Source organism: Micropterus salmoides, unplaced genomic scaffold (genome assembly GCF_014851395.1).
Source record: "Micropterus salmoides isolate LMB-PRFRI ecotype aquatic unplaced genomic scaffold, ASM1485139v1 Ms_hic_scaffold_22, whole genome shotgun sequence".
Lineage (NCBI taxonomy): Eukaryota > Metazoa > Chordata > Actinopteri > Centrarchiformes > Centrarchidae > Micropterus > Micropterus salmoides.
Genome location: NW_024041373.1, coordinates 10909844 through 10922217, shown reverse-complemented (window position 1 = coordinate 10922217; position 12374 = coordinate 10909844). Strand labels below are relative to the sequence as shown.

General features: G+C 41.9%; 2 protein-coding genes across 3 annotated transcripts in view; both read right to left on the bottom strand.

Moving 5' to 3' along the window:
- Positions 1–2404, bottom strand: part of tacc2 (transforming, acidic coiled-coil containing protein 2) — a 50139-nt gene extending 47735 nt beyond the window's left edge. The window contains exon 1 of the mRNA XM_038737184.1: positions 2011–2404. Within this exon, the coding sequence (XP_038593112.1) occupies positions 2011–2121 (111 nt within the window). The 5' untranslated portion in view covers positions 2122–2404. The remainder of the gene's footprint in view (positions 1–2010) is intronic.
- Positions 2405–3222: 818 nt separating this feature from the next.
- Positions 3223–8250, bottom strand: nsmce4a (NSE4 homolog A, SMC5-SMC6 complex component). 2 transcript variants are annotated; one of them, XM_038737222.1, is made up of 11 exons: positions 8171–8250; positions 7060–7289; positions 6880–6960; positions 5402–5532; positions 5021–5172; positions 4616–4715; positions 4148–4238; positions 3968–4062; positions 3841–3889; positions 3649–3734; positions 3223–3526 (listed from the first exon to the last, which is right to left on the bottom strand). In XM_038737222.1, exons 2-11 carry the CDS (start codon positions 7262–7264, stop codon positions 3461–3463), a joined length of 1056 nt encoding a protein of 351 aa, XP_038593150.1. In that variant the 5' UTR covers positions 7265–7289; positions 8171–8250; the 3' UTR covers positions 3223–3460. The 2 variants fall into 2 exon arrangements, with proteins under 2 accessions (XP_038593150.1, XP_038593149.1); XM_038737221.1 differs by lacking the exon at positions 8171–8250 and adding an exon at positions 7384–7923.
- Positions 8251–12374: the final 4124 nt, after the last annotated feature.

Below are 12374 nucleotides of genomic sequence, written 5' to 3'. Positions count from 1 at the left end.
AAACAAATGCAGAGGTCCTATACTCTAGTTATGTGCAATCATTAATTCCATCTGTGCTTATTTTCTGTTCCTTCGATTATCCCACATGAAAATTAACATCTGTAGTTGCCCTTAAATCTTAATTCGCACTTATTTTGTGATGTGGCAACTCTTCTCCCACGTCTGCCTGCTTGCTATTTGTGTGAATGGGGTGTAATTTCAGCCCCCACACTGTGGACGCGTGTGCACTTTAACTGGGGGCAGTGTTTCAGGGGTTTTTGGCAGCACAGAAAGCACTGGGGCGAATCTTATGATTAGACTGTTGCCAGTTTTCCTCTCACCTCATCTTGGCCCGTCAATCACTCAACATGATCCATCTTTTAATCTTGTGAGCTTGGACGAGCACCGTATGTCTTTGCTTAGATACCAACAGTATGAGGTTACTGTTTCCTGTCCTGCATCTGACCCCTGGCACAAAAACCCAGCAGGAACACAACCTCCAAACTTAACAGAATATTGTATTTCTCAGGTAATATACATTATATAATTCAACAAGGTAAAAGACCAAGGAGAGCGGGTGAACACAGCACAGTAGAGGTTGTGGTTTAATCCATGTTCATCTACCTGACCAAGGCAACTCTAGTAAATACATTGAAAACATCATACTACATCAAACAAGATGTTAATAAAAATAAAATACAGTCACACAAATTTCCTTTCAACAATTCATTAACAATGCCCCCATTACCCTTTGTCCCTCCATTTTCAGATGTTGACCCTCCTCCATCTAAAGCACTACTATATACCAAACAAATCATTCAAAATCTGTACCAGTGCTGCAACTCATAAACTACTCACCCCTGCAAACAAGAGACTTTTCCACACACAGTGACTGCCTCAAGCTTTTGACAAATCCCTTCAGCCTGTGTTTACTGTCGGACTCTAGGCCAATTTTTGTTTCTGTCCTCTCTACTGCGGAGCCCCGGTCCCTCTGTTGCTATTTTTGCCGAGTGGGAGGAGAGGACGGAGGGTGGACACAGGACAGGGACAGAAGTGGGGACATGACCAAGGGGAGGGGGCAGAGGGGAGGAGGCCGAACTGGAGCTGTGGAAGCCATGTTTGCTTAGGGTGATGATGGTGGGACCGGGGGGGGGTCACCTGCTCTGACAGGCTCAGGGGGCCTGGCAGTCAGCTGGAGGGGACCTTACTTCTATGGCAACATTGTAAATAAACAGGAGGACGAGGTGTCAGAGCTCCTCGCTCCCTGACTGATGTCATGAAAGGCTGCAGATGCTGTTATAACATTCATCCCACCTGTAGCTTTCCTTTACATTATCCTCTTAACTTCAGTGTGGTGACGCTCTTTCAATGCCTTCCCTTGAGTTAAAGACACTTGCACAACCACAAACCTGCTGTACACAAAGCCACCAATGACATGCAAACATGAGCCAAATTTACAGATTTGGACTACAAAGAGTATGAAATGTACTTTGGAACATTTTTAATCTAATCATCACAGGCCATCTTCAGCTGAGTGCCCAGTCTGTGGGCACAGCAGGCTTATTATCATCTCTATAAATAACACTGATTTGATCAGCTGACAGACGACACAGCATCACAATTCGTAAACATTATTGTTCCCTCCCATGTTGCCTTGCCAGTTATCTCCCATCTCAACTGCCATTGTCTTTCATCTAAATTAATCTAATACATGCACACTATCCACTCCCTTTAGGATTTGCCAACCCGCCTTCATCTTCCTGCACTACAATCACCCTCTCACTTTTACACTCCTCACTTCCCTCACCCCGTGATCTCCATCTCCACAGCTCCTTTTCTTTGCTGACGTCGCCCCTCCTTCAACACTAAGAGTGCACCTTCTCTCTCTCTGCCTTTGTCCTGGAGTAAAAGACACTTGACCAGTAAAATCTATTCCAGCTCCTCTTGTCCGCTCTCTCTTCTCAGTCACACAGGCATTGATGCAACGCTGCAGACAGCCTCTGTTCAGCATACTCCCTCTCCTCTGTTTACCTGGCGGTGTGGGATTCCGATGCAGCCCCCCATCTTGTATTCCATGTCCTCCTCTGGCGAAGTGACTCTGGCACTACACGGCTGGCAGAGCACCTTTCTGCAGAACTGCATCGTTATCAGTCAGTCTCAGCATTGCCAAGGCAGGCACATCTCTGCTGAAGCTACAGAGTGAGTGTGTGCTCGCCTCTGTGTCTGTACGAGTGTGTGCCTCAGTGACTAATGCATGCTCTGCACTGCATTGCCCGTGGTGCGCCTGTGACATATATTTTCAAGCCAATGTTATATAAAAAATCTCAATTACATAAGGAATCCAGCCTAATCAAATGATTGTGAAAAAGCTTCTCCTTCCAGCCTCATATGCAGCTTTGCCTCACATCACTGCACGGGTGAGCAGACTGAATCACTGCTTTGGAGGGAAAAAATGCTCAAGAGAGAGAGCAGAAGAGATGGGAGGCAGCATAAAGGATGCCTGTCCCTTTAAAAGACCCAGGAGATGGCAAAGATGATGGTGGTAAATTATCATCATGAGAATCTACGTTACCACCAGTGTTTTCATCCAACAAAATGTAATCATAGTGAAGCTCACTCAGCCAAAATAGAGCAGGAGTAATGATTACAGCAAAAACAGAATTTATCGTTTTGTCTTGTTTGCTCTAGTCCTCCATTCACTACATATTTGTACAATGAGAACAGAAACATGGATCGTGACAACAGATTTTTCCAACTCACCGCAAGACTCAGTTGAACCACCTATAGTGGTATTTTCTTGATAATGAAAATTACACAATTGAGAAATTTTCTGGACTTTCTAATTCCCTCTACATATTTGTCAAAAAGCCCCATATACAGTAGCTGTGGTAAAGGTATAGAAACAAGAAACAAGCACATCATCACAAGGCCAGAGGTTTTCTGTGATCATTCAATCTCAAATCAAATCAACCTTAAAGTTGTGCATCATTCCTACTATAAGGCAGCGGTTCCCAACATTTTAAGCTTGCATACTAGCTGTAAGGTTTGGGTGTGCCATTTATCAATAAAACATTGTTCCAATTGCAAAAACCCTTCTGTAAAGTAATCTAATCAAGAGGTTAAAAAAAGAATATTATTTATTAGCCATATTGGTATATATAGTAAATTATGTTGAGACATTCTACAGAATTAATTTGATGATGATGTACAAATGCTATAAATAAATTAAAACAAAAACAGTTGTCTCTTCTTTCTCTTTTATTATTTAAACTTCTAAAAGCAGTAAAAAAATATTTAAAACAAAATGTGCAATTCAGTAATTAGGTCACTCTGATATGTGTTTACAAGTGTGACCTACACTGGGACTTGGCATTTGCAAATTCCTAACAAATCTTTATTATTTAGAAATTTTAAAAAACCAAAAAAACAGTAACACACTTAAAAACAACGGTTTCAGCTAACAAAAAAGTGTCAGAGTCCGTCACTCATCCTGCGTGTTTGCCGGGTGAATCATTGTGTCTTTGATGTCGAAGGCATCTACGAGCTCCTGGGAAAGAACAGTTTCAACAATAAAATTATGACCAAAGACACAAAACAAGATGTTGTAATAGCAGGTCTTGTATTGTTGCTAGATTAAAGTATTCTGTGTTCAGGCCAATACGTGCTAACCTTCCACGTCTTTGGGCTGATAGAAACGATGCACTGTTTACGACTGCATGACCCTCCAGCTTCCACCTCCCCCTCCTCTACAGGCGCTGAGACACAAAAACAGACAACACTGGTAAAACAATTTACCTGAAAGACATTTTCTTTGTCATTCTCCCAGTCAGAATAACATAACTAAATGTTACATCTTCTCACCTATACAAGGCAATTCGGCATTATCCAGATACATCCGTGCCAAACCATCCTGAAACACAAACAACAGTGTCACACCTGCAAACAGTTACTAGAGGGCAAACAACTTGCGTGAGCACAGGCAGCTCACCCTGATTAGGAAAGACGTGTGGAAAATGTTCTCTACAGTCCGGGAAAACGAGTTGGGGTCAATGACAAACTCGTAATAGGATATTGGTGAAGTTGCTGTGGTAGAAACAGAGACAAGTGAGCAAATAATGATTATAAAAGGATGAAATGTTAAAGTCTGCGAGGTCGACTTGAAACTCACGATCATCTTGGTAGTAACTCTTCAGGTATCCCAGGATCCTTTCCACCTCTTTCTCGGTCGCTTCTTGATGGGAGTCTTCCATTTTCTTCAGCTGACAAACAACAATAACATGATGCAGTGAGCACCTGCGCCATCAAAACCCTCCTAATCCAAACATATGGAAATACTGTCTCCAACTATAAAATGAAAACCTGCATTCTGAGAAAAACAAGTGTCTTTGGAACTAAACCTTGTTACTGATTATTATAAAATCTGTAGATTTCATATATAAAATACACGATTTGATTATAAGTACTAAAAAACCGACAACTTAGTCACTTCTGTAGGGTGATAGGAGGTTGCTACAATTACATTTAGGGGTATCTTAGAAACTTCATTATTATCTAATTATTAATATTACAATACTTGTAAAGTCCCAGTCACATCAAGTGTCGATAACTGTAGCCATGGATGTGTAGGTTTAGCTACCTGAGTAGGCATTATCCTTTTAGCTTCCTTGCCGGGTAGCTTCCTTTGCCGTTCTGTCCTTTGCTTCGGTGGAGGCGGCTCTGCATGGAACGAACCCATCCTGATAAAAAGGACCACAGGAATGAAAAAGTCAGTGACAACACTGCTAAAATACTGCCATGGGATGGTAACAAACCAGTGAAAATGCAATAATTAACCAATAAATAATAGTAGTGATAATAAACCTGTTTAAACTCTAAGAAAAGTTTCAACACAAGTTCATAGGTTTTAAATTGTAGGCTTCATGTGGGCTCCCTTCTTTGAGGGTTAATTGTAGGGTTTTGATCGCGACACCACGACTGTGCCTTTCCCATCATCAGTGGTGGTTTCAAAATACCCTTGCACGTCACATGCTAATGCACTCACATGTAGTGGAAGGAGGGTGCCGTCCTGAAGCAGCACTCTGCTCTCCTGGCCACTCTGTGCCAAGCATCTTGAGGCAGGTAGCCATCAACAGCACCTCCGTTCTGCTGCTCGTCCTCCCCGTCTTCCAGTCGGTTGAGACCCATGAAGGACAACTGTGTGAGAAGATGAGATATCTCCACATACCCACTGCAATGTATACTGCCTCAGAAGTCGCATTACAAACAAACATATTCTAAATATAAAAGTGTTATGAAAATAAGGCTGTATGAGTGTCCATCTCTGTCCAAAACAGGATCACTCGACTTCATACAAGTAGTACTTGTCCCGATCAAAATGTTTTTATATGTAGTTATAATGCATGTACGCAATAAACTCACTCACAAGGTGCTCAGCAAAAGCAGTGGGATCAAAAGCAGTGCCCTCGGCGAACAGTTGGCTGGCTTTTTCCTTTCCCAGGTCTGTGGCCACAACAAGGAGCTGGGCATCGAGTGCTGCTTCTCTCGCCTGCCGGACTGCCAAGGAACACAGTTAAAATGAAATTGATCAAACAGCAGGGCTGCGTGATGATATGTCATTTGGGTTTGAACTGTTGGATACTACAAATTCAAAGTTACATTATTTGTAAATGAGCGATTTAAGCTGCGTTTCCGCCAAAGGAACTATACCCCGGAACTAGGAACCTTTGGAGGAAGTCAATGCGTTTCCACCAAAGGGACCAGGGTCTAAATTTAGTTCTAGGGTCTTTATTTACCCCCAAAAAGTCCCTGCTCAGGGAGTAGCACTTTCCGAAAGTACCGGTACTTTGGGAGGGGAATTTCTAAATGGGCGAGTAGAGGCTACTGGCTTTAACTGGAGAATGTCGGGTGTTTTTCTACGATTGCTCCTCTCTTTTCCACTGTTGATTGCAAACCAATAAATTACAATCAACAGTCCACACAAGTCTCGCCAATGTCCGCCTGAGATCGTACGTCAGCATTAAATGTATTGCTTGGAAATAGCAGCCAGCGTGCAGCAGTGTGTTTACAGCGAAAAGCTGATGCAGCTATGCTAAATACTGGTTCCGAAGTTGTTGTTTTAAGTTTTCATCAATCAGGAAGTTTTTACACAGAGCCGAAAGTTGATCTCCTCTCCAAAACAGCGCCCGTTATCCCGTTCCTCTGACGCTCAGGCGACACAGACGTGAGTCTGGCCAGCTGATCTGCAGCTCTTGTCGGCTGGTAATGTTGTAATAACCTTCCAAACTGTCGCAATTTTATTTTTTTATTTTTGTGTTTCTTTCTCTATGCTTGAGAGCCACTATGAGTTATTTTAAGAACTTAATATGGCTTTTTGTTTGTTATTAAACTTTATTGTGTGTCTCTCCATTATACTCCCACACAAAAAAAGCTGCTTTAATGGTCATGCAAAGCCTGTGTTTTTTCACTATATTCCAATCAAATCTGATGTTCATTTATAAATTTTACTCATGGATAGTGGTTACAAATCATGATGCCTGTGCATCGCTTTGTACAGTGTACAGGCCTGCAGCCTACATCAGCTGGTTAATTTGCCTAATCTTCACAGGTCTTTAGACCACGATGGAAACGCACACAACAGTGGGCTGAAGGAGGTCTTTTGGTTGAAACGTGGCTTTAAACTGTCAATTGACCTGCATGTGCCAGGACTGTGGGAGGAAAGCGGAGCACCCAGGAGAAACTCCTGCTCCTCTTCCTAAGCATATTTATTCCAAAGCTAGTAGTAAGAATTTGCTCTGATTGAGAAGTTTCTTGCGGCTTTACTGAATGCACAATCTGTCCAGCCATCTTTACAGGCACTGTCATTGCCCAAGTTCAACACTTCTGTTGCTGGAGCACACCTACCATCTTTAAAAAGTTTGTTTGCCTCTTCTAAAACTTCTGTGAGTTTGTTGTTTGAGGGACTCAGCATATCTTCCCTATTTTCTGGAAAGAGAGCAAAAACAAGAAGGAAACACATCAAAGACATGTCAACTAATAAACAACAACGTGCCTCCCCCAACCTGCCTATCCGTCTTCACTCACGTTGCACTGAGTTGATGAGGTCTCTGTATTTGCTCCGTATTTCTCTTCTGAGCCCCGGGTCATTGTCGTCCTCTTGCAGATCTGCTGGGCCGAAGGCAGAGCCAGCGTCGCCCCCGTCACTCTGCTGTTGGTCTCCTTTCCTCCGGCCAGCAGTGCCATTCTGCCGGGGAGCTTCCTCATCACCACCGCTCCTGGCTCTCTTCATCTTTTGTGTCAGTTTAATGGACGAGCTGTGTGTTGTGAGAGGGAAACACGTTGACGCAAAACGTGTGCACTATAAACAAAGCATGTTTATGTTTGCGAGTGTTATAGCTAATTAACTACCTTCTGACAACACGCCTTGACGAAAGAGCGTATAGACAATCTGACTCTGGATTTCGAGGCCAAGCTGTTTCACGTTATTTTAAACGTTAAACTTAAGATAGCCGGTTTAAGTTTAGCCAAAGACGTTAGAAAAGCCAAGATAAAGCATCCGCTACTCTAGCTTATTTACAGGATAAGCTGAGCCAAGCGCAAAAGGCGATTAAATTCCTGTGATTGGCAATTTATAACGTCAATGCATTTGACTTTTACTGGTGTCGGACTGCATACATACTACATGAGAACTAATCCTAGCTAACGTTTGCTAACGTTGCTGCAAATCGATATTACTACTTAACGCTAGCGTTGTCTGATCAGCTAACGTTAACGGTGCACAGCCTTGACGTTAACGTTACTGTGAACACGAACTCGCTAACACAACTGCGAATAATCTAACACGCTACAAACAAACATCACAGCTAAAATATTTAAAAACAAAATAAAATTCAAATAAAAACCCTGATCTACCAGCCAAATCAGAAACAAACGTCTCCCGGGTCAGCGGCTAACGCAAACACGGAAGTGCTACAGAGTGTACCATCTCGTTTCAGTCTTCTGCATCTTTGGTCTGTATGAGCGGTAACTTAGCCGACGTTAGCTATCAAAATCAGTTGTGTTAACAAGTTAGCTGAACGATAAGACTTTCGACTCTCCTGCCCAAGCAAAGGTCACCCTTACAGCAAACTCATACATGCTGTAGTTGCCGTTAAAGTACATATTATCCGGTTTTCTTCAGATAACTTCAACATACCTGAGGACCAGACAGGCGCGCCAGGAGCGTTTCTTCAATAACTACGACGAAGTTAGTGCTGTATTGGTACTTTCTTAGTGGAAAGGAAACTGAAACTTGCGATGAAATGGGAAGTTATACTTTATTATTATTATTATTATTTTTATTGTTGGCAAATTTCAAGACAATAAGATCAATCACTACATGTAAACTTGGGACCCATAACACCTCTACTGAATGTGAAATGCGTTTGTCAACATTTTAACACAGTCACACTGTTGTGGTTGCTGAAGGCTGAAGGCTTTAGGAAAAAAAATAAAAATAATAATAACACATTGTTTTACTTTCATGCTGCTACATTTTACAATAAAATTGAACAAACCTCTCTTTTAATAAAGCGCCTTCTTGTGGCCCATGTATGGACAAGAATCCCCTGAATAATCCAGGTAAGCTACTCATCATAGCTTCAAAATAAAAAAAGACGTTCCACACAGATTCTTGATTGGAAGGCTGGTATAAATACAAAATATTTCTTTTTTCCCACAAACCTGTTGACGTTTCAAATCAAATTTCCTCCTCTGAATGTCCAATTTACAAATGTCTGACCAATGTGGAACTGACTTCAGTTGTGTTAAATAGCTGCAGTCAAAACACGTCAGTAACGGGATCCAGGTTTCCTTACCGGCAGATGTCGCGCTAATACTGAATACAGATGCTGGTCATATAATTAGAATATCATCAAAAAGTTGATTTATTTCAGTAATTCCATTCAAAAAGTGAAACTTGTATAATGTATACATTCATTCCACACAGACTGATATATTTCAAGTGTTCATTCCTTTTAATTTTGATGATTATAACTGACAACTAATGAAAACCCTCAAATCAGTATCTCAGAAAATTAGAATATTGTGAAAAGGTTCAATATTGAAGACACTTGGTGCCACACTCTAATCAGCTAATTAACTCAAAACACCTGCAAAGGCCTTTAAATGGTCTCTCAGTCTAGTTCTAATAGGCTACACAATCATGGGGAAGACTGCTGACTTGACAGCTGTCCAAAAGATGACCATTGACACCTTGTACAAGGAGGGCAAGCTCTGTGTCCACGCACATTAATAGAGAGGCGAAGGGAAGGAAAAGATGTGGTAGAAAAAAGTGTACAAGCAATAGGGATAACCACACCCTGGAGAGGATTGTGAAACAAAACCCATTCAAAAATGTGGGGGAGATTCACAAAGAGTGGACTGCAGCTGGAGTCAGTGCTTCAATAACCACCACGCACAGACGTATGCAAGACATGGGTTTCAGCTGTCACATTCGTTGTGTCAAGCCACTCTTGAACAAGACACAGCGTCAAAAGCGTCTCGCAAAGACAAAAAGGACTGGACTGCTGCTGAGTGGTCCAAAGTTATGTTCTCTGATGAAAGTAAATTTTGCATTTCCTTTGGAAATCAAGGTCCCAGAGTCTGGAGGAAGAGAGGAGAGGCACAGAATCCACATTGCTTGAAGTCCAGTGTAAAGTTTCCACAGTCAGTGATGGTTTGGGGTGCCATCTGCATGTCATCTGCTGGTGTTGGTCCACTGTGTTTTCTGAGGTCCAAGGTCAACGCAGCCGTCTACCAGGAAGTTTTAGAGCACTTCATGCTTCCTGCTGCTGACCAACTTTATGGAGATGCAGATTTCATTTTCCAACAGGACTTGGCACCTGCACACAGTGCCAAAGCTACCAGTACCTGGTTTAAGGAACATGGTATCCCTGTTCTTATTGGCCAGCAAACTCGCCTGACCTTAACCCTATAGAAAATCTATGGGGTATTGTGAAGAGGAAGATGCGATACGCCAGACCCAACAATGCAGAATAGCTGAAGGCCACTATCAGAGCAACCTGGGCTCTCATAACACCTGAGCAGTGCCACAGACTGATCGACTCCATGCCACGCCGCATTGCTGCTGTAATTCAGGCAAAAGGAGCCCCAACTAAGTATTGAGTGCTGTTGAGTCATGTTCATACTTTTCAGTTGGCCAACATTTCTAAAAATCCTTTTTTTTTGTATTGGTCTTAAGTAATATTCTAATTTTCGGGGAGATACTTAATTTGGGATTTTGATTAGTTGTCAGTTTTAATCATAACAATTAAATTAAATAAACATTTGAAATATATCAGTCTGTGTGTAATGAATAAATATAATATCCAAGTTTCACTTTTTGAATGGAATTACTGAAATAAATCAACTTTTTGATGATATTCTAATTATATGACCAGCACCTGTAAGTATCAGCTGTAAGGCTGCGATAGAAGCACTGAGAGAGGAACTGCACTCTTCAGAGCCAGATCACCCCCATATAGACAGGGCCTTTCCGAAAGTAGTTGCCACTCCCTCCCACCACCTGCTCCCACTCCGTTTGCGATAGACAATACTGATAGACGGTACAACTGTTTTTATCTTATTGATCTCATACTAAATTATTCAGCCAAAACAAAAGTAGGCTACATAAAATGACACAACTAGATACACAGGGGCGTCGCATAACAAGCAACAAAGGCATTAAAGAAAACTATTTAAATCTTTACACATTTTACCAGTTTTAATTGTTTTACTATTCTTTAGACCTGATGATGTTTCAAGATAATGTCTGATTTCTATTTTGAAATTACATTAAATTTATTTTAAGAAATATTGTAATTCTAATCAAAATAATTTGGTAAATATACAGTCATAAAATGAATGAAAGTTTCAGTTTCGTTATTGCAAAACACACACTTTTCTACAACATCAATCCTGAATCTTAATACAACTGTTTGTTTGATACAGGTGCGTGATTGTGCCGCTGTAACATAAGATCAGTTCGTCCAGAAGTTGGCTGCTGTATTATTGCCCTACATGTTAACTAAGGGAACTAGATTTGGCAAGAGTAGGCCTACACGCTATGACGGAGTGGAAGTGGGGACAATCTAGTTTCAAAAGGCCCCAACTCTCCCCCCTCCCATTCAACAAGCTCCAGCACCAGACACACAGAGGCAGAAGGGCTTCAATTGTAAACTTTTACTGAGACATAAGGTGCTTTCTCATTTCTCTGTTTGTGCCTCATTGCACCCATGCCAGTAAAGGAGGCATGAGGAGAGAGGAGTCGAGGCAACAGGTATTTAATACAATGAGATGTCCTTTCCTAGGATTCATCATTTTAAAGCATCTCAGTTAAATATGATGTGTAGCATCAGCTGCACCATTTGTCCATTGTTTTGTAACAGCCTGTCAGGTGAGCAGACCAGCTGTCTACACCAGTAGGCTGCATACAGTGAGGAGTGAGTGAGTATTTGAACACCATGCCATTTTGCAAGTTCTCCCACTTAGAAATCATGGGGGGGTCTGAAATTGTCATCGTAGGTGCATGTCCACTGTGAGAGACATAATCTAAAAAAAAAAAAATCCAGAAATCACAATGTATGATTTTTTTAACTATTTATTTGTATGATACAGCGGCAAATAAGTATTTGAACACCTGAGAAAATCAATGTTAATATTTGGTACAGTAGCCTTTGTTTGCAATTACAGAGGTCAAACGTTTCCTGTAGTTTTTCACCAGGTTTGCACACACTGCAGGAGGGATTTTGGCCCACTCCTCCACACAGATCTTCTCTAGATCAGTCAGGTTTCTGGGCTGAGAAACACGGAGTTTGAGCTCCCTCCAAAGATTCTCTATTGGGTTTAGGTCTGGAGACTGGCTAGGCCACGCCACAACCTTGATGTGCTTCTTACAGAGCCACTCCTTGGTTATCCTGGCTGTGTGCTTCGGGTCATTGTCATGTTGGAAGACCCAGCCTCGACCCATCTTTAATGCTCTAACTGAGGAAGGAGGTTGTTCCCCAAAATCTCACAATACATGGCCCCGGTCATCCTCTCCTTAATACAGTGCAGTCGCCCTGTCCCGTGTGCAGAAAAACACCCCCAAAGCATGATGCTACCACCCCCATGCTTCACAGTAGGGATGGTGTTCTTGGGATGGTACTCATCATTCTTCTTCCTCCAAACACGGTTAGTGGAATTATGGCCAAAAAGTTCTATTTTGGTCTCATCTGACCACATGACTTTCTCCCATGACTCCTCTGGATCATCCAAATGGTCATTGGCAAACTGAAGACGGGCCTTGACATGTGCTGGTTTAAGCAGGGGAACCTTCCGTGCCATGCGTGATTTCAAACCATGACGTCTTAGTGTATTAC